The sequence below is a fragment of the Cyanistes caeruleus genome, chromosome Z (genome assembly GCF_971803275.1).
Source record: "Cyanistes caeruleus chromosome Z, bCyaCae1.hap1.1, whole genome shotgun sequence".
Taxonomy (NCBI): domain Eukaryota; kingdom Metazoa; phylum Chordata; class Aves; order Passeriformes; family Paridae; genus Cyanistes; species Cyanistes caeruleus.
This window is the reverse complement of record NC_141732.1, coordinates 81,807,638-81,832,346: the sequence shown is the minus strand read 5'-3', so window position 1 is coordinate 81,832,346 and position 24,709 is coordinate 81,807,638. Positions and strand designations below refer to the sequence as shown.

At 40.5% G+C, this 24,709-nt stretch overlaps 2 protein-coding genes across 14 annotated transcripts in view; one reads left to right on the top strand and one right to left on the bottom strand.

Annotated features, from left to right (window-relative positions):
• Positions 1 to 24,709, top strand: part of ALPK2 (alpha kinase 2) — a 96,062-nt gene that overhangs the window by 8,788 nt on the left and 62,565 nt on the right. The gene's annotated exons all lie outside the window — the stretch shown is intronic.
• Positions 1 to 24,709, bottom strand: part of ZNF532 (zinc finger protein 532) — a 33,630-nt gene that overhangs the window by 4,148 nt on the left and 4,773 nt on the right. For all 11 annotated transcript variants that reach the window (XM_086867205.1, XM_086867206.1, XM_086867210.1 and 8 more), the window contains 5 exons: positions 17,460 to 19,819; positions 12,722 to 12,903; positions 9,693 to 9,869; positions 5,560 to 5,722; positions 2,359 to 2,637 (listed from right to left, as the gene is read on the bottom strand). In XM_086867205.1, the coding sequence (XP_086723331.1) occupies positions 2,359 to 2,637; positions 5,560 to 5,722; positions 9,693 to 9,869; positions 12,722 to 12,903; positions 17,460 to 19,799 (3,141 nt within the window). In that variant the 5' untranslated portion in view covers positions 19,800 to 19,819. The remainder of the gene's footprint in view (positions 1 to 2,358; positions 2,638 to 5,559; positions 5,723 to 9,692; positions 9,870 to 12,721; positions 12,904 to 17,459; positions 19,820 to 24,709) is intronic.

The window sequence follows — 24,709 nt, the reverse complement described above, 5'->3', positions numbered from 1 at the left end:
TGTCCGAGGAGCTCAGCATATGCCTGCCTGGTGGAAGGCAGACACACGCGATCCAGTTTCAGACAGGAGTTGTACAATCCTCCCCTGTCTGGGCTGGTAGCTTTTTTTTTTTGCAGCAGCAGCACTCTTAAGATCAAGCAGAGAGTCACAGCAAGGTGGCTACAAAATTTCCTACCCTACAGCTGGCTCCCTTCATGCAGGATCCTCAGGAAAGGATCAGAAAATGCAAATCTGTCTGTCTGTGTAGACAGTTCCAAATAAGGGCTGGAACCTTAAGGATCTGTCCAAAGAGCATATATATGGCAATACCTCTCCTATGAATACCTCTGCATAATCCAGCCTGGGATCAGCTAGGGGTTACAAAAAAAGTCCTGGTCCTGCAAAAGCAGAAATTAAAAGTTTGAAACTAGTATTTTCATATACCTTGCATGACAATGGATTTTGTGAATAGCACGTGAATTGCTTAATTACAGTTTTAAACAACCATTCTGAAAGGATCATTTTAGAGCATTTAACTGACACCTATCATTCTTAAGAAAATCAGACTGTAAATTAGTTCCTCTATTTATTAGAGCTGTATCACGTACTTGTTTATCTTATGCTCATTTCTATTCTCTCTATAGTAAAAGTTTAGTTTTTCAACATAGTCTTTTTGACAGCTAACAATTACTAAAAATTTTGACAGGTTGGGAAAGAATGTAGCATGTGATCTGTACTCCCCACCATTTCTGACAGACATGGACATGTATTTCCATTCATTTTAGTATCTGTGTGCTTCCTGCGTTGTTGAAGAAACTGCTTGAATGGGGATACAAACCAGCACCTGAATGGAAGCAATGAAAGAGCCCTTCAGGCCTGGATTTGAGTGCAACAATTATGTAATATTTCATAATAAGGGCTGTTCTTGAGGTAACATTGCACATAAACATCAGAGAGAGAAAGACACAGATTTAAAGCTAATATTTAGAAAGCATTATTGATATGTTACTAACCTTCATTTACATGCCTTTGGCTACTCTGCTGTGGTTGGAATCAGACTGAATATCGCTCTCTAGTTCACTCTGAAGTGACAGTTTCATTGGGAGGTTGTGCTGCTTTGTTTTTAAGAACTGCATAAATGTACAATGTATTTGGTCTTAAATGCATTTCTGATTGCCAGTAAAAGCTCTGCTGAGTTTAAAATTTGGGCAGCAGGAAGCTGAAGGAATGGGGTGGGAGTTACGGGAGGCAATGATGCTGGGGTGCTATTTGCTTGAAGTTGTCCTAAGAAAATTGAAGATGACACTCAGTAGTCCAGCATTTTCAGCTTTTCCATAAAACGTTTATAAACAGAATAAAATCATTCGCAGAACAGCTTTAGAGATAATAACTGTAATAGAAATCTCTGGAAATGTGCAATCATTTATTACAGCACATTAGCATCCTGAAAACTATGGATTTTCACTCAGTGTGGTTCTCCTCCACTCAGACAAATCAGCCTATTATTCCTGCTCTTTTGCTGTACTGCAGCACAGTACATCAGTTTAGCTCCCTGCTTCCCAGCTGAGGAAAAGAGTCAGAGCATTGCCACCAGCACACAGCAAAGGTGAAGACTGGCTGGGCAGGTGGCTGCCACAGCCAAGCAGGGTCACTAATGCCTTCCTGACTGCCAGTCTTTCTAATTTCATTTAACTGGAAATACTGTTGAACGCAGGAAGAACAGCAAGCGGTCTCTCTGCTGACATGAGGATGCAACATTCCCATATTTCACTTTAAATCCATTTTAAGTAAGAAATCTCAAATTCAGCTGCTTTAAGTACAAAATTCAACTTGTTAACTCAGCTGAACTTTCCAGTACAAGATTAGAGCAACAGCTCAACTGTGGAATGTGTCTGCCTTTAAATGAAACACCAGTTGGCACTCACTGGACCAGTAAAACATGACTGAGTCTCCACTCCCTGAGGCTATCAGGCACTGAGAATAGAACAGAATCAAATTGTTTAAGCTGGAAAAGATCTTTAAGATTGGGTTCAACCGTTACCCCAGCACTGCCACATTCCCTACACCACTGTAAAGAAAGGGAACTGAGAAGGCACAAAGAAAAAATAAGAACCTGGAACAGATTAGATGGCTTGGATGAAGTACAGCAGTATCTCTCACTGAATGAACAAGCCTACAATTGATTTTCTCAGTAGAATGATGCAGAAACTGAAAAAAACTAAGCAGCCAAAGCACAAAAGATGAAATAGATGGAAGAACAGTGAATAATAATGCTGGGACTTAAAGGAATTATTTGCAAAAACACAAATGGAATTTAGAAACAAACAATTCACCTTTCAGGTTTAATTCACCTTTTCATAATTAAACATATTCCTTTACCTTTCCATGTTCTTTTCTCATGTGGGAGATGTAAACATCTCTCTGAGTGAAGAGCCTGTCACACTCCCAGCATGTCCATCCAGGACTAGTGACTTTTTTAGGTTCTGCTTTCTTTATGGGAGAAGGAGACTTCTTCTCCAACTTTTCTGTTCCGTTGACAGATTTTGTGTCCTCCTTGTTGTGACTGGCTGAGTTTTGAGTTGTTGGTTTAGTACTGAGAGGCAGATTTATCCCCAGGTTTGGTGGCCCCTCAACACTTTTCAAAGTTCCATGCATAGACTACAATAAGAGAGAGAGAAGAAAAGGCACAAAACTGACAAAGACATACACAGCTGTACACAACCGAAAGCCTTCAGCTACTTCTTTGGCATACTATCATCATCACATCACTCTTGTAAAGAAACGGGGTTAAGTAAATGCAAGATTTAGCACAACCCAACAATAACAGACACTGTATGTAGGTATTTTCACAAAAAAATAAAGAGACTTACTTTAGAGGTTAAGTTTAAGTTGCAGTGCAGTTTAACAGGGAGGAAAAAAGGGCTCAAGCAGTACTTTATGTTAAGTTTAATTTCTCGCTTTACTTACCTGACATGTGAGTTGAGCATCCCCATTCCAGACTATGTGACTGGAGTTTTCCAAGAAGGAAAGGCTTTTTTACTGACCAAATGTTGGCTTGGCATATTGGTAAATAAGATAAGGCAACTCTGGAAACATTACATGGCTATGTAATTTAGGATTTATTAACATTTTATGCTGAGGCTGAGGTTAAGCCCTGTCTTACTCTCCAGTCAGGTTATGAGCATGCTCATTTAGGACTACCTTGCTAGCAGTCCTTAGAATCCATGGTGTTGCAGGGCTGACAGGGCCCCAGATGAGAAGGGTCTGACAAGTTACTCTCCAGCCCCAGAAGCTCCTGGGTGGGAAGTCTTCCTCAGGGATTTAAGTCTGCACTTTAAGTCAGTGGTCAGTAAAAAGGGAAGGACTCCTCCTTCCCTCATTTCCAAACCAGTTTAGTGTGCTGGTGTGACACCCGAGCCTTCCAACAACAGGACTTGTTCAGGAAGGACTGTGGGGGCTTCAGCTGTGTGTCCAAGTTCCACACGTGGATGTGGACACAGCAAGAATGAGGAGGGTTGTGGGCCAGCAGGGATGACTGCAGCCCAGAGCTAATCTACTGCTAAACAGGGACCCACAATTGAATTCTCATGTCTGGAAGACTTTTCCTTTACCAGGATAGTGTTCTGATCCTCTCACCTACTGACCCTTACTATAATCCTCTTGGATGATATATTTAACCAGCCCAAATGGAATTATTTTTCCTTTAGCTAAAACCCATTCAATCCATTCTTGATTCTGGGAATATAGGAGTATCAATGTGATACTCCAGCAACAAGTCCTTTTGCAAATACTTTGGCTCTTGGGACAGTGCAAAGTGCAGTGTGTGTAGTAAAGGAGGAGGCTGGCTTTAGTATCCCCACAGGGGAGCAGGAAACGAGGCTCCTGTACTCTCAGGCAACTGAAGCTGACCTGGAGATTCCATTCCAGCCTAACCTGTAAGCAGGTAAAATGTTAGTGCTCAACTTTCCAAATGTCCTGTAAATACAATACTTGAAATTTCACTTCCTATTTGAAACTACACCAAGAGCATTAAAGCATTGCATGGAGTCCCAGTGCTGGCTAAACAGGGAGCATGATACCTCTGGGCCAGGCCAGGCCAGGGCAGTCCTTCACCATCTGCTCTCACTGGCTGCTGGAGATTTTCTTGTAGCAAGTCATTACAGGAAAATAAGACATACATATTGCCATCAAGGAATACTGACATCTGCAGGAATTATTCTGGGTTATTTTCTGCAGCTTTAAATAATCTCCTCCTGAGCTTCCCTCTGTCCCTTTCTGTCCTACTTTCACCCAGCTCTGTCTCTGCCTTGATGGTTTATGTCTAGACACACCAAACCATTACTTTCTGTGCAGCTCAGCTCTGCCTCTGTCTGGCACTAGTACTCTCCCTGAGTCCTTTTGTGCTGTTATCCTCTCCCCAGATCCTTTTCTGCTTTTATGGTACTATTTAATAAGCTGTTACTGTTTTTTTTCAGTCCCCCTTAACTGCATTCCAATTTACACTGCTTTGCTCCACTCCAGTCCCTACTGCTATACACACATCCTAAATGCAAAACCAGCAATACTGCACATGTATGCTCTAATCCCTAATTTTAGTTTCAAAAATGCCTGAATCATTTATAGTGAATCATGCTAAAACCCCACTGGTTGAAAGTCCAAATACTGGCACGGAACTCTAAAGCCAAAGAAGTTACGTAGTGCCCAAGTAACTGAACATGGCTTTAAAATGTGAGATGCTGAGCACCCTGATTTCTGTAAAGACAGCTTCTGGCCCTAACTGCAGTCAGATCAAGTTCCTGAAATTGTTGTCTTCAGGTCTTACAGAAGTACTTATGAACAGATATAAAAGTACTTTTCCAGTAATATCTGAGTCAAGAAATACTAAGTACAGAAACAAGACATACACTGCAATACACAGAATTTGCCAATATAGAAAAAAAAACCAAAAACAACCATCTGAGTAGATCAAAGGAAACAGAAAACAGTTTTGCACTGCTGCGTGAGAGGAGCATCTAAGATATCCTGAAGTAAACATGCAGGTTCAGAAACAAAGGAAAAATCCAGTCCTTGTATTTCTGAACATCTTGGCTCAGCCCTTCCCTCATCTCCTCATCTACTTGGAGTTTTTTTCAAAGCACACATGTTCAAGTTCATATGTGAATACACACAGATAACCTCTACATCTAGCAACATACTGCTTCCTGGTGAATTCTGAACATTAAAGGTTTGATTTTGTGATGGACTCAGCATTCTCAGCTCCTAAAAATTGGAATAATACTTAGAATACTGTATATAGAACTCAGTATTTGTTAGGATCAGACTTGCTGAGAAATTCAAAGTATACCAAAATCAACATTATTACAGTAAAACCCGGTTGAGTCATCACCGATATGCTGAAGACCAGACAAAATATAACATTTTGACATTTGAGAACAATATTCACAGATTACCCTCTCAGAATTATTAACATCTCTCTCAGCACTCTTCTTGTTATTCTGTGCCTTTTCACGGTATGTTCTCACAGCATATATTGCATGACAAACGGTATCATGAAGGAAACAAGAGAAGATGCCTACACACCTTGATATGATCCATCATAAGCTGTTTCTGTGCATATAGAAGAGAACAGTCTGGACACTTGAAAACAGACACCTTCTGGTTTTCAATGTGCTGATCAAAGTGGCGATAGAGCAAAGGTTGTAGAGTAAACACAGTGTCACACATAGAGCATTTATATATTATTCTAAAAACAGAAGTATAATAAACAATGTCAGTCATGTTGATGATCTATTTCCAAGAATCATGATGTTTTTTCTCATCACAGATAAGATACGATATGTCTGATTAGATCTGACATATTTAAGCAATCATTTCATATTGCCTGAAAAAAATTAAACTAATTCAAAACACACTCCAATTTCAAAATGTGGGAGCAGCAGAAAAAACAGAAAAATAGAAAAAAATAATTTTAAGAGCATGCAACAACAGCATGTACCCATTACATATACAACAGCAACATCTGCTCAGGATACTCTGACAGTTCAACACCTTCCGTTTCTGAACTCACATTGTAGCTAAATGATAATATCCCCACACCAGGTTACAAACGCAGTATATTTTAAGGGAGTGACTCATTCAATCATAGTTACTAACATACTTCAAGATAAATACACTTTTGGCAATGTTCATGACTTTGAGGCTCCTGAATACCAAACCTAGACTGTTAATGCCCTGAAGCTCCAACAGCGCAGGATGGGATTTCCCTGCTCTGCTATTCCAAGCCTTGATGAATCTGTCATGGGAATGTAGAGACATCACCAAATGCTTCCTCTCTTGGAGCATATGTGACTTTTAGGTCCCTCAGCCTCCTGGCCTTACAGGAGTTTTCTAACCACATATCATCAGATGAGAGAGAAATGGAAACCATCTAATCTGTAGTGCTGCAGAGAGACTTTAGCTAAAATAAAAGTAACCCAACCACAGGTGTTCAGTACAGCAACGGCCACTTCCCATCTTTAAGAGTAACTTCCACTACAAAAAACCAACCCTCAAATCCCCCTCCTGCTGAAGTGCTAAATCTTCTCATTAGCCACATAAATGTTCCCAGTCCTTTCTATATCCCTCTAAGTAATTATCAGTGATGGTGCATTGCTCCAAAGGTCTAGGGATCACTCTGCACTGTGTTTTGAGATGACAAGAACATGGGCATTCCATGTTCAAGCTGTCCTGTAATTCCAAATGAAAAACAATACACTTCTTCATATTAACTGGGAAAGGCTTTGTTTTTGTGGTATCAAGTGGTCCCAGTTTCTCACATATGCCAAGATAAATGTATTATTTACACATCATCCTCTGATGATTAATGTACTATTGTCCTGCTTTCTCTGGTGAACCCTTCACTGCAGCTCTGTAGTGAATCTGCTGCAAAAAATTTCAATGCCTTTCTGAATGTATTGGATATAAAACCTGTAACTCTCCAAAAAGACCACAAGCTGAATCTCTGTAATTTCTATGCTAGCTGAAGTACTTTACCTTCACAGAAGCAGAACTATCTGGGGTAAAGATCCAAACTTCAGACAAGTCTCTGGGCAGACTGTACTCACTTAAATTCATACCAACACACCTCACAGTATGAGTGATAACTATACACAAATGGAGTATTTCCTTCAGACACAGCAAAAACATGATTTTCAATTCTTAACAACATATATGCAACCATGTATGCTGGTTTTGTTGTTTGTTTTTTTTTTAATTTAATTGAACTAGTCAGTGTTTAACATGCAACTGCCTAAAATGCTGTTCAAAACTTAAAGACAGTTGGCTTCCACAGGATGTCATTTACAGGGATGCTGGAATAAGTCAGGCAGTTCATCCCATCCCGACCTGTCCCACTGCCAGGTTGGTTACTCAGCACTGCTCCTGCCCCACAGTACACACCAAAGCAGGTGCATGGCCTTTTCACTCCCCAAAAATCTGTTTAACGAATTCATATATAATCTTGGAATAAATACAGGTATTATCTCACAGGAAAATACTCTCAGTCACATAAAAGACATTTAGCATTTGGAAAGTTTGTGCACCAGAGGATAGTATTCCTCCTTCCCAAAGTTTTTTTTCTCTAGAAGAAGGAACTTGGGGGATAATACACTTTTCACCGATAGTACCATAAATTTCCATAATTTGGCTTGATAAACAAGAATTTCACCAGTATTCAAAAAGAGATCAGCCATGAAAAATATCTTAGTGCCATTCCTAGACACTGTTTACTGAAAAAAAAGAAAACCAAAGCTTAGAGTATGTTGTTACAGGAGAGATCTTCTCAAAGTTGAAAGACAAGACAGCCATCCATTTCCCTATATTAAAATAATCTCATTTCATCCCACTGAGAATCCCTGCATATAAAAGTCATTTTTCAAATAGTTTAGTGCATCTGTTCTGCAGCAACTGTTTGTAATGTGATTGTAAATCACACAGTTCCAAGTAAATGGCAGAAGCAGGCAGCCAGATTCCCCAGGAGCCCAATTCCTGTAAACAGAGGAATGTGACTTGCTACAGAGTCCCTCAGCAGCCACAGGGCCAGAGGTCCTGGCACATGGCTGAAGCCATGGCTTCACGTGACTGTGCCACACACCTGGGCTCAGGAATGAGGCTGGCAGGCTTGCAGTGGGTGCTCCATGATGCAGCACAGATAACCCAAATGTGAATGTACTGCCTTAAATACAACCTGTCACCTCTGCTCAGAACTAGGCAAGCCAAGAACTCTGACCACTGCAAGGGCTGGAAAAATCCTACCGGTCACTCTGCATGGATTTAAGGCAGCATCGTGATTAAAACTGGCAAATTTAAAGGAAACACCACTTCTTAAGAGGAGTGCTCAGCTATGGATTCTGTGACTTATTACAGTAGCACCTAATAAAATTTCATTTAGTTTTTTTTTTTTTAATCGAAGTAAATGCATAAAGCAATACAATTATAAGTGCATCTATATGGAAAGAAAACTAATGCTAAATACTTAATTCATGAACCTGATCAGAAACAATTTGGCAGATCCAACCACAGTTCAGTTTTCATATGTGTAGTATCTTATACAAACACTGATCTTAATCTTTTAGATTTCTTTAATGTGAACTGTGGGAACCTGAAAAAACGTTTTAAACACTGGTATCTCACAGCTTCTGACTGATACCATGCTGAATTAAAACAATGTATCATTTCCCACTAGGCAGAAATGCCTTCATTTGGTATCAAACATGGCAAGTTTGTTGCCATTTTGCTTTGATGGAGGTGTAAACAAAGGTAAAAAAAATCTCTTGTTCAGACGCTAGAAGAAATAGTGAGAAACTGAACTCTTAGGAACGCTGGTTATTACATGACATGATCCCTTCTACGTTCTTGAGCCAGCAAATTGTCACCATGCTGGTGCTCTGTGCACACCCCAGAGAAAACATGGAGCTCAATCCCTGAGTGTTTGCTCTGAACAGAGCATTTGTAGCAGTGAGAAAGAGGAAGATGGAGGACAAGGGGTCCTCAGAGAGGCTCAGACCCAAAGGCTAGAGGAGTCTGCAGACACAGAAGTACCTGCTGCCTTCAGCAGAGCTCACCAGTGTCCAACAGCTTTAAAAAAAGACCCTGAAGCTGAGCCCAGCCTGTGCCCTGTGTCACCACCTTCAGCAAGCTACCACCTTTATGGCCAACTTTCCTACCTACGGAATGAAACCACTTCTGCTTTAAGCCAGAAAGAGATTACCTATTGGAAAAAAGCTTTTATAAACAGATAAAATCACTTTTTCTCAACTTTTCAACCACATTATGAAAATCACCACATAAGCACTGATGAGTCTTAGCAGCTCTTTTTGGAATCCCATTATTTTAATTCACAGTAAAAAAGTAAACGAGCTAAACAGATTAAAACATCAGAACAAGCAACACTCCAACTACCTGTCCAAATAATTTGTGTAATTATATTTTGCACTCACACTCTTATAGCATGCAATGCTTAAAGACCTGCTAGTGAATTCAGAGAAATGTCACCTTTGCCCAATGAACTGCCAGCTGAAAAATCATGAAAGCACTACAGAAATCCCACATTACCAGCAGGCTGACAAACTGGTGGATGTCAGAGGTGACTTTTACGACTGCAAGCACAGGACAGAATGCAATTTCACAGGTCATTCAAATGCAGGCAAGTGCAGTAGAAGATGAATTTTGCTTACTTTGGTTCGCCTATCTTGATACCCGGGTGTTGTGTGTAGGCATGGGAGTGCGTGCTGGGAGCAGATTTAAATGCCATGGGACAGATAGGACACTTGTAAAAGACTTCACAGTGACAACCTTGAATATGAGACTTGAGTGCCGCCACGTCAGAGTACACAACATTGCAGTGCACGCAGCTGCGGAGAGAGCGGAGGAGAGTCAGTGCAGCCCTGCCCCAAGCAGTGCTGGACATAATCAACATGGATTTTCAAGCAGAGGGAAGAGAGAAACACACATTGATAACAACTGGATAAAACTACATTACTCTGTCAACTTAAAGAACCCCGTAAGAATCAACATAACCAGTGATTTGTGGATCACAAAGTAAGGGGGAAGAAATTTCACACATTCTCATTTGAAAATCTAAGAGATGTAAGGTCAGAACATGTTTTTATGTTATTACAATACAACAGATAGAAAGGTGGATAAATACTCTATTGATTGCACAACAAAAGCTTAAATCTTCTGCAAATTTGGAAGGCGATCTGTCAGAACACATTTTCATCACATGCAGGGTATTGTTTAAAGTACACCACAGCAATTTAGAAACTACCACCAAATGGAAAACCAGTAAGGAAAATATTTTCACCATTTCCCTTGTTTAGATTTAATTAAGATATACTGGTAATGATTTTCTCTACATGTAATCAAATCAGCACTTGGATTGAAACTCAGGAAAACGAAACCAAATCCCTACTATCAGATCAATATATCATATGGGAATTCAGAAAATATTTTTCAAAAACATACTTCTGCTGTGTCGAAAATTAGTGACCTTTCTGCATCTATTCTAAAATGAAATAATTAAAAAAATCAAATTAATATTAGAACATAAGAATTTTTATATACACAACGGTCCCCTTTAATGCCCTATATCTCCGGTACCAAATGCTCCCAAATCAGTCCAAGAACACAGTGCAATCAGCAATTACCTGTCAAATGAGACAATATCTTATTGATCAATATTTTGCATTAAGACTTTTACAAACTTTTTAAATGTAGACGACCTCCACCCTTCCAGAATTTTAATTTTAGCATGGCAGTATGATTGTTGTCATATAAATATCAATTTAATTTTTCAATAGTTTTAGTGCCCTGATGATAGCAATAAAGCAGGAAATACAGTTCTACATTGCATTCAAGGATCCCTTTTTATTTTTAAAATTTATCACCCTTGAATTTTATGAAATGTCATCCTTTCTTTTTCTGGGAATTTAATTTATACTCTTAATAATATTCATTGAGTTTATACCCATCTGATCTCTGCTTCCCAATGCATTCTCTAAAGCAGGTCTTTTTTGGGTCTGTTAAGATCTTCTGTGCTCATACAGAGCGGAGCACGTCTTCACAGCTTTATACAGTGTGACACACTCAGTAACACATCTGCTCCTGAGGTGTTCCTCCAGAGGACCGGGTGGCATTTTCACCTTCCCATGACTCCCTTTATTCTTTAGTGATGCCACATAACAACTGATCCTCAGCATCCACCATTGTATATTACACAGTTCCTAAGGACCAAGCCTTCCTCTCAGGGACTGTTCTAATAACTTCTTGCTTTCACCTTGGCAGGATGCAGTGAAAACTTCAGGCTGAAGGTTTCAGCTGATTCACTGCTAGATAACTAGCCTAAATAACTGAAATCAAAGGGAATTTCTTGGCAGAGGCCCTTTGGAAAGGCAACACAGGGCCTGCTGCTCAGATAAAAGCACCACAGTTCTAAGTAGCGGCTGAGGAATGTAAGGAGGGAGACAGTAACATTCCCAGAGACCCTTTTGCTTGCCTGGGTGACTTTGTTTTAGTCTCACCACATCAAGAAATCCTGACTCGGTGTGACATGAGATATTTATGAAACATCTTGAAAAGTTTAGTGACCCCCAGTGAAGGGGGTGAAGAGCCAGTGTTACTGGGGCAGGCCAGGAGTCCCTAGAAGTGATTCCATGTACAAACCCAAGACATACATTAGAGGGAAGAGCAATGGAGTGCAGGAAGCAGATGGAAGAAATGCAGGACAAGACAGACTGCTACTTGAGAGAAAAGGGTAAAAGAAAAGAGCCCAAAGAAATGAAAAGATCTTGGAGTTGTGTCAGGCCATGGATTTGAGCTGAAAACAGAGGCTTGATGCAGCAAAAATGCTTTTTTCCCTTAGGGGAAGATTGCACAGCCATCCTGGAAAATGAACTGTGTTGCCTTAAGGGTGGAAGGAGCTACCTGCTCAAAGATTCAGAATGGCCTTTTTGCAGGCAGTGTGAAGTGGACGTGTTTTTGGAGTGCTAAGCAAAGCTCAGGCTAAGGGTGGCTCTTCTGATCTCTTGCTGTGCTGCCTGCCATTTAGTGCAAGGAAAATTCTAACAGAAAACATTTTTTCAAGTCTTTCAAAATGAAACATTTCTATGAAATGCCTCTGCTCCCCATTTTCTCAGTGAGTTGCCATTACAGGGAAATGTAAAAGTCAAAGGGAAACTGAAGAGTAACAAAGGAGAACCAAAAGATAAGGCTGCTTGAGAAAGGCAGCTTCCAAGTGATGTAAAGCCAAGGATTCTTGACTTGCCATAGAAAAGGGAACAACCAGACAGGTGCAGTATGCCCATCAGCATCTCAACCATACATTCCAGAAGTACTGAAAATGACGGTTCTACCAGAGAGAACAATCTAAAATTCAATGTTTTGGAAAAAAATCAAGATTTTTTTTTAAAAAAAATGAAATTAAGACAATGCATGTGAATTTTCTACACTTTATAATCTGTTAAGTCCCGAATCTGTGTGATACTAGCTAATATTCTGATTTAATCATATACAAAAGTGGATGCTCAGAAAAAAGCAGAATCCTAATGTATTTATTCCAAAATTTTAGTACTAATAGTACTGTTTCCATGACAATCTTAAACCCATGAAGCTGGTATTGTCCAAACAATGCTTATGAAAATGGAAAATCACTTTTAAAACCATAAATCATACATAAATTGACAACAAAAGGAATCATTATACTGACCGAAACCCAACTCTTCGGGTATAATGCAGGCAGTTCTTAGTGACATGGGTCTGGAAGTGGACAGATCTGCAGATTGCTCCACATTCAGGACACGTGTATGGAGATTTATGCTGATGAATTCTCTGGTGTGATGCAAAACTGCACTGGTTAGGAAGCAGCATCTGGCAGATATTGCATGTCTTCTAAATGATAAACCAGAATAGATGAGACAAAAGGTTTGGTTCAGCTCTACATAAAGTCTTGTGTCAAACACTGCAATATAGCAAATAAAGGTTAAATGTCATAACTGGGACGGGACCCAATGCAGTAGGCAACTACAAACACAAGCCCTGCTGACAGAGCTGGCAGGTGCTTGTAGCCAGACTGACTGGCATTCTGGGCCACAAAGCTCCTTCATACACCACTGACCACAGGAGACACACATGGGTTTACAGAAATATTACTCAGGTGCCTTCCCAGATTACCTTAACAACAGTGCAAGGGGCCTACATACAACTCCAAAATCAAATTATCACTATTGTCTCTTATGGCTTGGGACTTGTGAACCTCACCAGTGACTTGCAAAGATTTAAAATCAAACCCAAGACTCCTTCATGACATCAGTATTTTTTTTTAACATGTATTTGTATATTTTTAGGAATGTTCTAAGAGTCTGGTATATGTAGTGATGTGTATACTCTGCAAGAATATTGATCAAAAAAAGATCTCCAGAGCTGCATTATTAATTATTTACTAACATATGCATGAAGACATCCTGAAATAAATGCTCTGGGAGCACTGTGGCTTGAGCACAGTCTTCGTACAACGAGAGTTCTCCAATGTCCTGACACAGCAAGGTGGCAAAATGCAAACCGTTGCATATACAGCATGTTAAGCAAAGAAAACCTGCCATCCCTGCAATGCAGATTCCACTGGCACTCCTGTCAGCCCACTACGGTACAGTTCAGCATGGGTAGATGCACTGCTGTCCTGCAAGGCTCTGCCTGAGTTCAGCTATCTACAGGGATTTCAAACTGGCACCCGCTCAGAACCCTTGGGACACAGTAAGGCTGTATCGAGACACACAGAAATATTTACTTTGAAATGCCAAATACTTGGCCTTAATTGACCAAACAGTGGCCAGAAGTGGGGGACTCACAGCCTCAGACTGACCAGAACTGTTTTGGGTTGTTAACTTTGTTGTAAGCTCAGCTAAAGGCAAAACCCTACAACTAGCCATAAGCACCACATTTACTGGGCTCAGTACCATTCCCCAAATCTCTCTTTGGCTGTTCTTGTATTAACAAGCTGTAATACAATACTGGTGGATCTGCAGCATCATTTGATTATGTAAGAAAACAGCAAACCAGACTTCTTATTCCAGTAATATAAACATTTGGAGGTTTCATAGTCCTTCCAAAGCCTTTGGCTTGCAGGACTTCTGAAGGAAACTGGGATGTGATACCACAGAAGAGCCACACAACATTCCAGCTCAGTGATCTTCCTGATTTTGCAGCAAGGTGCCAGACTCATTTGCTGACCCAACATGCCAATAATGCTCTTAGCTAAGGCCCCTGCTCTGCTATTTCAATGAGTACAGAAAATGTTTAATTTTAACTGATTACAGTAGAACAAGAAGCATCTACTGCAAAATTCTGATATTCAGCACGTTTGCTTACCATTTTATTTTGGGCTTAAGGTGGCATTAACTTCCAGTCTCTCATTCCAACCCACACCAAAATAAAACACAGTTTGTGAAAATCATCACCTGCCTGCATTTAAAGTCAAAGTTTCAGAAAAAAAAAAGGGTTAGAAGGAAAAATGGTGGAGGTGGAAAATAAAGATACACACATACGCTGAGTATGAAGGGAAATGAGCTATGCAGTTTCCATGGGAGCTATATACTCCTATCTATAACTAAGAGAAATATTAACATTCATTAGCCCAGATTTGCTACCTTTTCCCCCCAGCAAGTAGATGAGGGTTTCATTCAGCCAGAAAACCTGTCAGTGAGTCAGGGTTAATATTCCTTTAACAGGAATATTAATGGCAATAAAAAATTAGAAAAAGGTAACAACTTTATAGGGAATGTATTTTCATTGCTAAGATTACCACTGCTTATATTAAGCAAAACATTCTGCCTTCATAACAGGAATATAAAAGCAGCTACTTACTCATTGGAAACACCAAACTATACATTTTCCATTTCAGGAGCAATTAGAAAGGGTACTAGATAGAACAGTAAATTACAAATAACCTTTTTCCTATTACCTGTTTGAAAAATCTAAGTGTTTCTTTTTATTCTTTCTTTCTTCCTTCCGAAGAAAAAAATAACAATCTCATCTAACTTTCCTGTCTTCTTCCCCCCACAATAATGGCAGGTTTACAGCAAAAAGCCAGTGCCAAACACTAAGAAGGAAAATAAGTCAGAATATTTCTCATCCAAGAAATCTTGGATGACTTCTTCTGATTTCTCAAGAGGTAACATCTAATGAAAAAGTAGCAACATATTAGTAATAAATGCCTATACAGAGTCTTTCTCCAGGAAACACTACCCCTACAGGATGCAACCAAACACAATGTAAAAAACAGCGGCTGCTTGACATATGAAAAAGACTATGAAAAATGTTTAATTAATATTTAAAAGGATATTTCAACAAAGAACATTTAAAACTACATTTATTAAGTGTTCTTTTCAAATGGAAGAACATTAAAATAGCGCTTCTTTTCACCCAGTGTTTTGTGGGATTTTTTTAAACCTGCAGTTCTTAAGCAAAGCAAGTTTCCATGAGGATACACAAACACCCTGACAGGCAGCAGGCAATGCCAGCTGATCCTGCAGCTCTAGGGGCTTCCCTCCTTGAATAGCAGTACCTGGGAACCCACACTTCTCTCTCCACCTCCCTGCAGCTGCGTTTTGACATTCTGTGAACATTGCAACTGCTTTCCTTTAGTAAATGACCAGGATAAACAGTACTTATAGGACATGTATGGAGAGCAAACTCAGCAGCAACAGGGAAAAAGCACCAGACAGAGGGAGAAAGGGAAGGGCAAAAGGTTTAGTTTACTTGGCCATAAAGACAAAAATCCTCACACCCCAAGAGTGAGAACATCATTTTACCTTTGTTCTCTTTTTCCATTTCTATTTTAGCCTCATCCTCCCAACCTATTCTCTGTCTCTCACCCAACTATTTTGTCCTGGCGCTTACTTGCTTGATTTTCCAGTACCAAAACCAATAGGTTTTTGCAAGGACAACTGGATCTTAGAAGGAATGTTACCTAATGGGCTTATTATGGGAAAAATACTATCTACAGTCAATAAGCACCACCAAATCAGTTAGTTAAAAACCGTCAGTATTAAGCAACTCGAGCTGGTGCAGAATATACTCATGGTCAGCTACTAGATCCTGTTCAGCACTGCAGCAACATCTATGGATAGACACGTTCTGCTGGAGGAAACTCCCTTAGGTAGGCACACTTGTACTATCTTACAAAGAGAAATTCACTTGCATGGCATTCCACTTGGAATCCAGGCTATTTCGTTCTAACTCTGCTAGCCAGTTAAAGGGAGGAGCTAAGGCAAAGCCACATAATCAAGGTTATTTCCACGTGCAAATCTCTTTACATTACTACCTGTAGTGGTAGGTGCAGTGGAGCTGCTTCATGGTACAGAATAGGTCCTACATGTAGTGAATATATCCTAACAGGAACCTGCCTGTGCTCCTGGGATGAGAGCATTTTTTCCTATCTGCAGGATTTAAAACTCTTTAGCTTGTCCACTGTTGTGTGATTCCCAGGAAGACTCCTAGGGCATTCCATGAGCATGCTTGCAGGTTTTCACCTTCCCCTGCAGCAAGAAGCTGGAGAACCAAGCTCACCTGAATGCTTTGAAACACACCAGAATCCCTTTTAATTGGCACACCCCAACAGAGATCCAACCATATCATTTAATTAACCACCTTCACTCTGACAGGATTATAAAATACATCGCACACTGATTAATATTAAGTTTTATTGAATGACGTATTTCTTTCAGGTCAGGCCGCATACATTAGTAAAGAATTTTCAAATGGTTTTTAAGTTGAACTCATTAGCATTTGTAAGAGAAAAAGAAACCCAACCAACTAAACCAATAGTCACACAGAAGGGAAGACGTGCAAGTGAGAACAGCACTTAGCACTTTCTGAGGAAGAGCTGAGGCAAACAGCAGGCATTCCTGTCAGTAGTCAGTGTGCCATTTGTCATTGCCTGAGTCCCTCCCTGCAAGTGAGGGGAATGCCTCGCTCACTTAGGGCACTTGGTGAAAACTCTAAAACCTGAAGACCAATCGAGAATGAATCACTTAGAGCTATCATTCAGGTTGAATAGACGGGCTGTTAATGAGGGTGCCAATTAAGTGGATTCCACAGGCTAGTCAAATTCCAAAGCACAGAAAAAAGCATTAACATATTATTAGTAAAACCCATTATTATTTTCTGTATTATAATGTTCAGCTGTAAGAAATCTAATGTTAAATTTTATCAAAAATACACAGTGTCAATTTCAGACTTCAGGGGCCTAAAAAGATTCTAGGAAAAAGTCTTATTTAAGAAGTGTTGACATTCACTATGTAAGTGCTTGCAAGAACTTTTTATGGTTTTTGTTTATCATTTTAATCACAGAGGTTCAGATAATTAACAGCTAAATGAAAGTAAAAACATATCCAAAGTCTCCTAGGCTTATAGATGAAACATTGGAATGTAAACATAGGATACTCTACTTGTCCACTTGTGTCTGCGGCCTGCTGGAAATGAGTTGCAAGAGATGTCTCATCTTGGAAAACTTCATTGCACTCCAAACACTTTAGACTATGTCTACAGAGTTTCGATGGATCTTCATCTAGCGGCATTGCTGGAATGACAGGAGAGCTCGCAGGGGCCGAGATCACTGTCCCAGTTAAGCCAGTCTGGATCTTTGTTACGGAGTGTGTGCCAGCTCCCCCTGGGCTCTGGAGCACGGCCGCAGCGTTATTGCTGGAAGGAGATGCTATCATTTGATCTGCTGGGACTGGTTTTAGGATCAGGTGGGAACACTGCATCACGACGCCTTTCTCCTTGTGCCCACGAGCGTGGGACAGGAGACTACATTTATTGTAGAAAACTAAATTCTTTGTACAATGATTACAAGTCACTTCAATTCGCACACTCCTCCTGTCATAATGCTGGGTCAGGCTCTTCTCGAGAGCAAACGAGTCGCCACACTCTAAACACTTGTAACCTCGTGTTGGTAGCGTGATTCCGGCATTGGCAGGGGGGCTAAGGTTTGGGATGTAAACTGGTACGGGATTGACACTGCTCAGCACCTTATTGAATGCTTCCACTACAGAGCTTTGTAGAGATGACACCACCTGCACTCGAGACACTTTTTTTGAAGGCTGGGAGGCAGCTGCAGTAATTATTGCCTGCTTGATTTGCTGCTGGGGTTTTGTTAGCACTTGGCGCAGTTCAGAGGTGGTTTGAGCACCCTGAGGCAAAAGGTTAAGGTTGGCAAGATGGACTGTCTTTGGCACAAGTTTGGCACTGGCAAGGCTCGATGCTGGCACCACAACTGTCTGCTGCTGGATGGCGTTGGCAGCTTTGATAATGGCACTGCTGGCGCTCTGCACGGACGCAGCAGAGATGACAGTGGCTTTCACTGTGGTATTGTTAGCCAGCTTCAGATTGATCACTTGGGAACCTGCTGTTTTCACCGCCGAAACAGGCAGGAAGGCAGTAGCCACGGGTTTGATAGTGACCTGCTTGGGAGCAAGTTCTGCAGATCCAGCTGCATTGCTGACAACTGAGGACTGCAGAGGAGCTCTGGGAGGAGAGGAGAGAACAGCAGCTGAAGTTGGTGAGGACAGGAGAGATGTCATGGAGGTTACCATGGAAGCACTCTGTTCTGGTTTTTTACCAGGGTCCAAATCGACTTCTGGCAAAACTCTAGTAACAGTTCTCTTGATCTCCCCAGAAGAAGTCTTGATGGTTTTTATGCGAACCTTAGGAATTGCTGGTGTCGACCCTGCGGGAGAAGATGGAGACCCTTTGCTACTGTTCTCACTTGAGACGCTTCTGGGACTATCGGGCGGTTTGACAGACGGCTTCTTAGCACCATCAATGAGACTCTGAGACTCAGGAGATTTTTCAATAGCCCGGGGACTTTCACTCATGTCTTTTGGTAATGGAGAAGGCTCTCCTGAATTAGACTGTAAATCTTTACTGCTATCTGTAGCTGCCTTTTTAGCACTCAGTGCTGCGATTGCAGCAATGCAGGATGAAAGCTTTGCTGATGACTTCGCTTTGGACTGGGAAATGCTGGCAAGATTTGCATCACATTTTTCAGTACTCAGTTTTCCATCAAGTACCCTGTTCTCAAGAAGCTTCTCAGAATTGTCTTTTAGTAACTTGTCCTCTGCTTTTCGAGTTTTAAAAGGCTCATAGACACCTAAATTCATGGAGTTTGTCTCTGTCTCTCGTTTAGCAGTTTTATTTTTATCTATGCTACTTGAAACAGTGATTCCAGATTTAATTAAGTTCTCCCCTCCAAGTGCCTTTAATTTGTCATATTCCTGCTGAGATAGAGATCCTGCCAAGACATTTGCTCTGAAATTTGCACGCATCTCCTCTTTATCTGGTGGGTCATCTACCTCAATTCTCTCATCGTCATCAAATTCTTCTGCACTTGATATTGGGCTGAACTGGTTGAAAGCTGAATCCTTCAGTGTAGTCTCAGAAGCTGACCCATCATCTTTAAGTGATTTCCCTTCATCTTTGCTGTAACTCTCAAGAGCTGCTGATGTTAGGAAGCCATTGTGCAAGCTATTGCCTGTGGAATGGTGGCCATCCTTATCCAGACCTTCGGAAGAATCAATAGTGCGTACATTTTTCACAATGACGCTCACCCCAACATCAGATGATGATGGGACATGGGAGTCTTCATCTGCATGAGCATTCTGTTTTATGTGGCTTTCGTGGTCATCATGTCCAGATTCAATAGCTGCTTTGGGATCTACCATGTCTGGTATGTCAAAGGCTGCAAGAAGGTCATCAAAATCTGGGGTCTTCATATCCCCCATGGCCATGTATTTGATTGTAAGAAAATCTGTAAAATAAACAGAAAATCATCACTTTAAGCTCTAGTAGCACAGTCTTATACAAAGCAAGTACTTGTTCACATCTGTCATGCAAAGAAGTGTTATTTCACTTCTGAAGTAGTGTCTTCAGAGATTACACATTACAGAACAGTGTTCCAGTCCAAGTATACAGTTGTATTATTGCACCAAGAACTATAGTAATTCATAAACTCCACAGATGGTAAGCTGGCAATTTTATTTTGGGCCCAAATTGCAGTGACTTTCTTCCTGTTCCCCCTCCTACACCACTCCCTTCTATCCTCACCCACCCAAGACTGCAAAATACCTGGATGTACATAAAAATAACACAAGACTCTTGTAATTTCTCTTAAGTCTTGACTTTTCTTAACAGTTGAGCTATTAATCTGAAGAGTAATAAACATCTGTAAGACTTAGGTATTCATCAACACTGGCTACCTAGAAGTCATTGTGGACTATGAGAATGCAACTGAGGAATATTCTTCAAGTATACTGGAATAGACCCAGACATTCATGAAACATCTTCAAATATATATAGAAGGGTTTGGAAATTTGTTTACACAGTTCACATAACGGTTTTGGGCCCTCTAACTTACGAAATCCTTTATACAAAAACAGATGTATGCATATTATCAAAACCACAAAGCAAGTTTCTATGAGGATTAAATGGAAAAGACTAAATGGAAAAGATGTGCAGATACCAAAGCATATCAAATCCATGTAAAATGACAGCAAGCTTTGACACAGCTTCTCATAATCTGGGATACTAATTAGTTGATTTCTGGTTGTACATTTGTCCATAGGTGTCTTTTTACAGTTGTTGCATACATTCAAAAAGAGCTAGATAGTCTCCCTAGTCTGAAACTTCCTCTAATTACATATCCTGGAGTTTAACATTTACCCATAACAATGAATTAAGGCCTGCTTACACAATTCCTCCAAGTATGTTTAAGATCACAACTGCCCAGCAGAGGAGACACAGTTGTCCTTTACTGAGAACTACTGTTGCCCTTATCAAGAACTTCTCTCATTCTTTAAACTTTTCAAGCAAAGTTAAACAAAAAGGGAGATAGAGTCAGTTGTGATACACAAGGAAGAGAAGTTCTAACCTGGCCATTTTATTACTCTCTTCCTCAATATTCCAGGGCACCCATCTTAAGAATGAGTATATAAACTATGTTTCTACCACAGCTGCCAGAACTCTGCAGCCATATCCTTCCCCCCCCACTTTTTGTTTTTTCCCCTCTACAAACCTTTTAGCACCTCTTTCCTTTAAGGATAAAACTCTGCCTTTTATCCAAGATCAAAATCAACTGACACCTTGGCTGCCAGACAAACCATGAGTCTAGTCCTTCTCTGGGTCAACATGATGCCTGTAAATACTTCAGAAGAGGAAATAAGACAAGCTCCTGGTTCCCTAGGAAATCGTGATTTTCCGGGAGCTGGAATTTCTTTGAAAAGTGCTCTGAGAATGCTTGAGGAAAGTCATACAGAAAACCAGTTTATTTAAAAATTCAAGCATTACTTTGCTTACTTATCATTCAATGACAAAACTAACAAGGAAAAAATCTGGATATGGCAAATAGAATTACACAGCTAGGGAGCCACAAAGCAGTGAGGTGAAATGCTTCTGGGTTCTGCTTTTCTGATGGTGGTTGAGAGAACTTCTGGGAAGAGAATGAGTCTTAAAAACTTGAAATAACAGATTCTGAATATACCCTTACTACATGGTTTTCCTGAATCTCTTCAGTCACAACACCCACCCTGTATCTGTGTGTCAGTATCTTAGTGGAAGTAAATTCTGGGGGTGAACCAGCAGTGGTTTATTTGTGCTCATGCTTTCCCAAAGCACATGTGCATGACTCCCTACATTGCTGTTTCTTTGGGAACACATCTCCTCAAATGTTTCCTATGAATAGCATGAAGAAGACGGCATAGATTTTAGCCAAAGCAAGGCACTCCTTGTCTGTTCCACTGTCTTGCTTCTCCCTGTCAGCCTTTTTTACTCCAGTACACCTGATACCACATCCAGTGAAGCACTCACTTGGGCAATTATGTCAAAACAAGAACCACACCATGAGAACTCTCCTCTTAAAGTAGAAGAAGCAAGCAGGTCAGGCAGGACTTAGAAGTAAACAGCTGCTTCTGAGGAACTGACTTTTTATTTTACTGCATGGAAATGTTATCACTCCTCCTCAACCCCTGTATGTGCACCTGTCCCAGGTAGAAAGACTTTAGCCATATGAGGAAAAACAAACCTACTCTTTCATGTTCTCTGTTGAGATGGGGGGACACAACAGAGAAACACACACATTTCTTCTTACTTTTCAAGTCAGATTTATCTTGTAGCTCTGGCTTCTGGACACCTGCAGATTAGGCCCAGCATTCTCCACAGAAAGACCAAGCTGCCTAGAAACTGTTGCTGAGATTAACAGGTACTTTTCTGGGTAAAGCCAAGCAATTGGGAACACTCCAGTCAGAATCGTTCTGGGGAAGTTCAGCAGCCTAACGAAGACATGGAAGCAGAATAACCTGGCAGCTCCCAGCTAGGTCCTATCTCCAAACTGCTCAGACCCCTAGTTTTTGTCTATCAGGCATAAGATCAGCTTCAAGCTTTCCAGAAATGGCAAAAAATCCTCCTCCCTTCCCAATACTTTTGCAATTAATATCCCCTATGCATGAAGGCTTCTATCATTTCAGGATCACAAGCATGGTTTTACATGCTCAAGTTTCACTTTTATTTAATCCTTCAGCTCTGAAGAACCAACCAACTTTTCCTCCTTAACACTCACCTTCCTATTCATCCAGATCCTCCAAATAGCTAAACCACAAGTCTAACAACCTCATACAATTGCTTTAACTTGACCAGACCATCTTTTCTACCTTACTGAATTCCCACCCTTTGCCTTCAAATTCCACTTAAATCTCTAACTCCTTGCTTTTGTTCAGAAAATTACTCAACTTCAGCTTCCCTCAGCAGCAAGTCCCTTTGTTATCAAAGAAAATAGGAAAACCACCAAATTTAATCTTCATCTACCTGTGGCATTCATGTTCTTGTGACTACATTCCTTTACCTGCCCTAAATTCATTTGTACCATTGTTTGTACTACATACATTTGTGGACTGTGCACCCTTTAGGACGGAGACCTTTTCTTTTGCACGTCTTTCCAAAAACACCAGCATTCTTTCCAGTTTTGTGAAATGAGAACACTGAGAGAACACCGAGCCACCTCTTTTCAGGGTCTGGAACATGGCACCGTCTTGGTTCTGGTATAGCCACATACAGAAATTAGTCCATTTCTTCTACTGAATCCCAGGCAGACACACTACCCCAGAGCAAAATTCCAGTAATCTGGAATAATTACTCCACTTCCAGACAAGAGTAATGATGCCTAAGTAACATCAAGCTCATTCTAGAAGAAAATGCCGACACAGGGAGCAATAATACCAGCCTAAACAGCATAAAACCATACTTATTTGGGTTTTGGTTTCTGTATTGCTGTGACGAGAAATTTCATCAGGTAAAGAAGACATAAGGAATTCAATCAGAATTATAGGAACATAAATCCTAACATTAAGCAAACTTCATCCTAATACACAGATTATGAGCAGCTGATTGGTTATTAGTAATTATGACTGACTTACACTTCCAGTCATTTGCTCTGAAAGCCAAGCATTGTAGACAGACAAAGCAAAACACTAATCTAACCACAAAACCTTCTTCAGGAAATGGGAACCACATCTCCAATCACAGCCACGCCTGGTTTGACATACTCAGGGCAAGTGGGCTGTGAAAGAGGCCACTTCAACCACAGTCAGCAATGGCTCTCATGCTCATATACAAGAACTACAGGTTTTTTTTCACTGTCAAAGGGCCCATGACCTGCAAAACCCAAACACCCCTTCCACAAATCACAGAAATTCCTTTTGTAATAAGCAAAGTAAATCTTACCCTAAGAAATTTCGATTTCTCAGGATAAAAGTCTTATTTAGCATCCATTTAGTATCCACAGCATCAGTAAGGTCATGCCAGTCCTAATGTAAACATTTCTGTGAAGTATGGGGTGTTTCACACTTAAAATTTATCCCAAGAACCTACTTTTTCTACATTATACACCGTATCTACCTACCTTCAAAAAAGGGGAAAATTTGTTTCCATGCTTAAAACTCTACGAGTGAAAGACCTGATCCACCATTCTGACAGCTAAGATAGTGTTACTTGTCATTTATGACTCCTTAGGAGCCTCATCCTTTAGTCCAACACATCAATTTTTGAACTGGGTATCTCAGGTTCTCTTTTGGTATGAGAAAACAAGAAGGGAATCTTCTGGAATCTGAACCATTGCTAGCACAGCTTGAAGGAAACCACACACAGCTGGTTCAAAGTCCAGGACAATCAACATTTGGCAAGCAAAAAGAACAGGGATATTTCAACACATGAGCAAGGAATCTCCTTATGCACAACATGGGGCTGAACAGGCCATCCCCAGCTGGCCGCATGAAAACCACCTGTATTTATCAAGAGGTACAGGCCAGGGTTTGGGTCTAGCCACTTCCGAAATCCCTCCTGAAACAGAGATGAATTCCTAAAAAGCAGGAAAATCTACATACCATTCTTTCTGCAGTCTACTTAGAAATTAATTACAATCATGGCTTAATTTTGTTCTTTTATATATAAAATAGTCTGGGGCACTAACAAGTGAATAATTCAGATGCGCAACAATGAAGAGAATTTTGAGATTCCCAAACTAATGCAGACTCAAATTACATTGTAATGGCACAAGCTTCCCACCTCTTTCCTTTAAGGCACTTTTTTTGAAGTGGATGGCAATTGTGGCCCAAGCACAGCATGAGCAGCTGCAGCTTCCCAGAGACCTCTC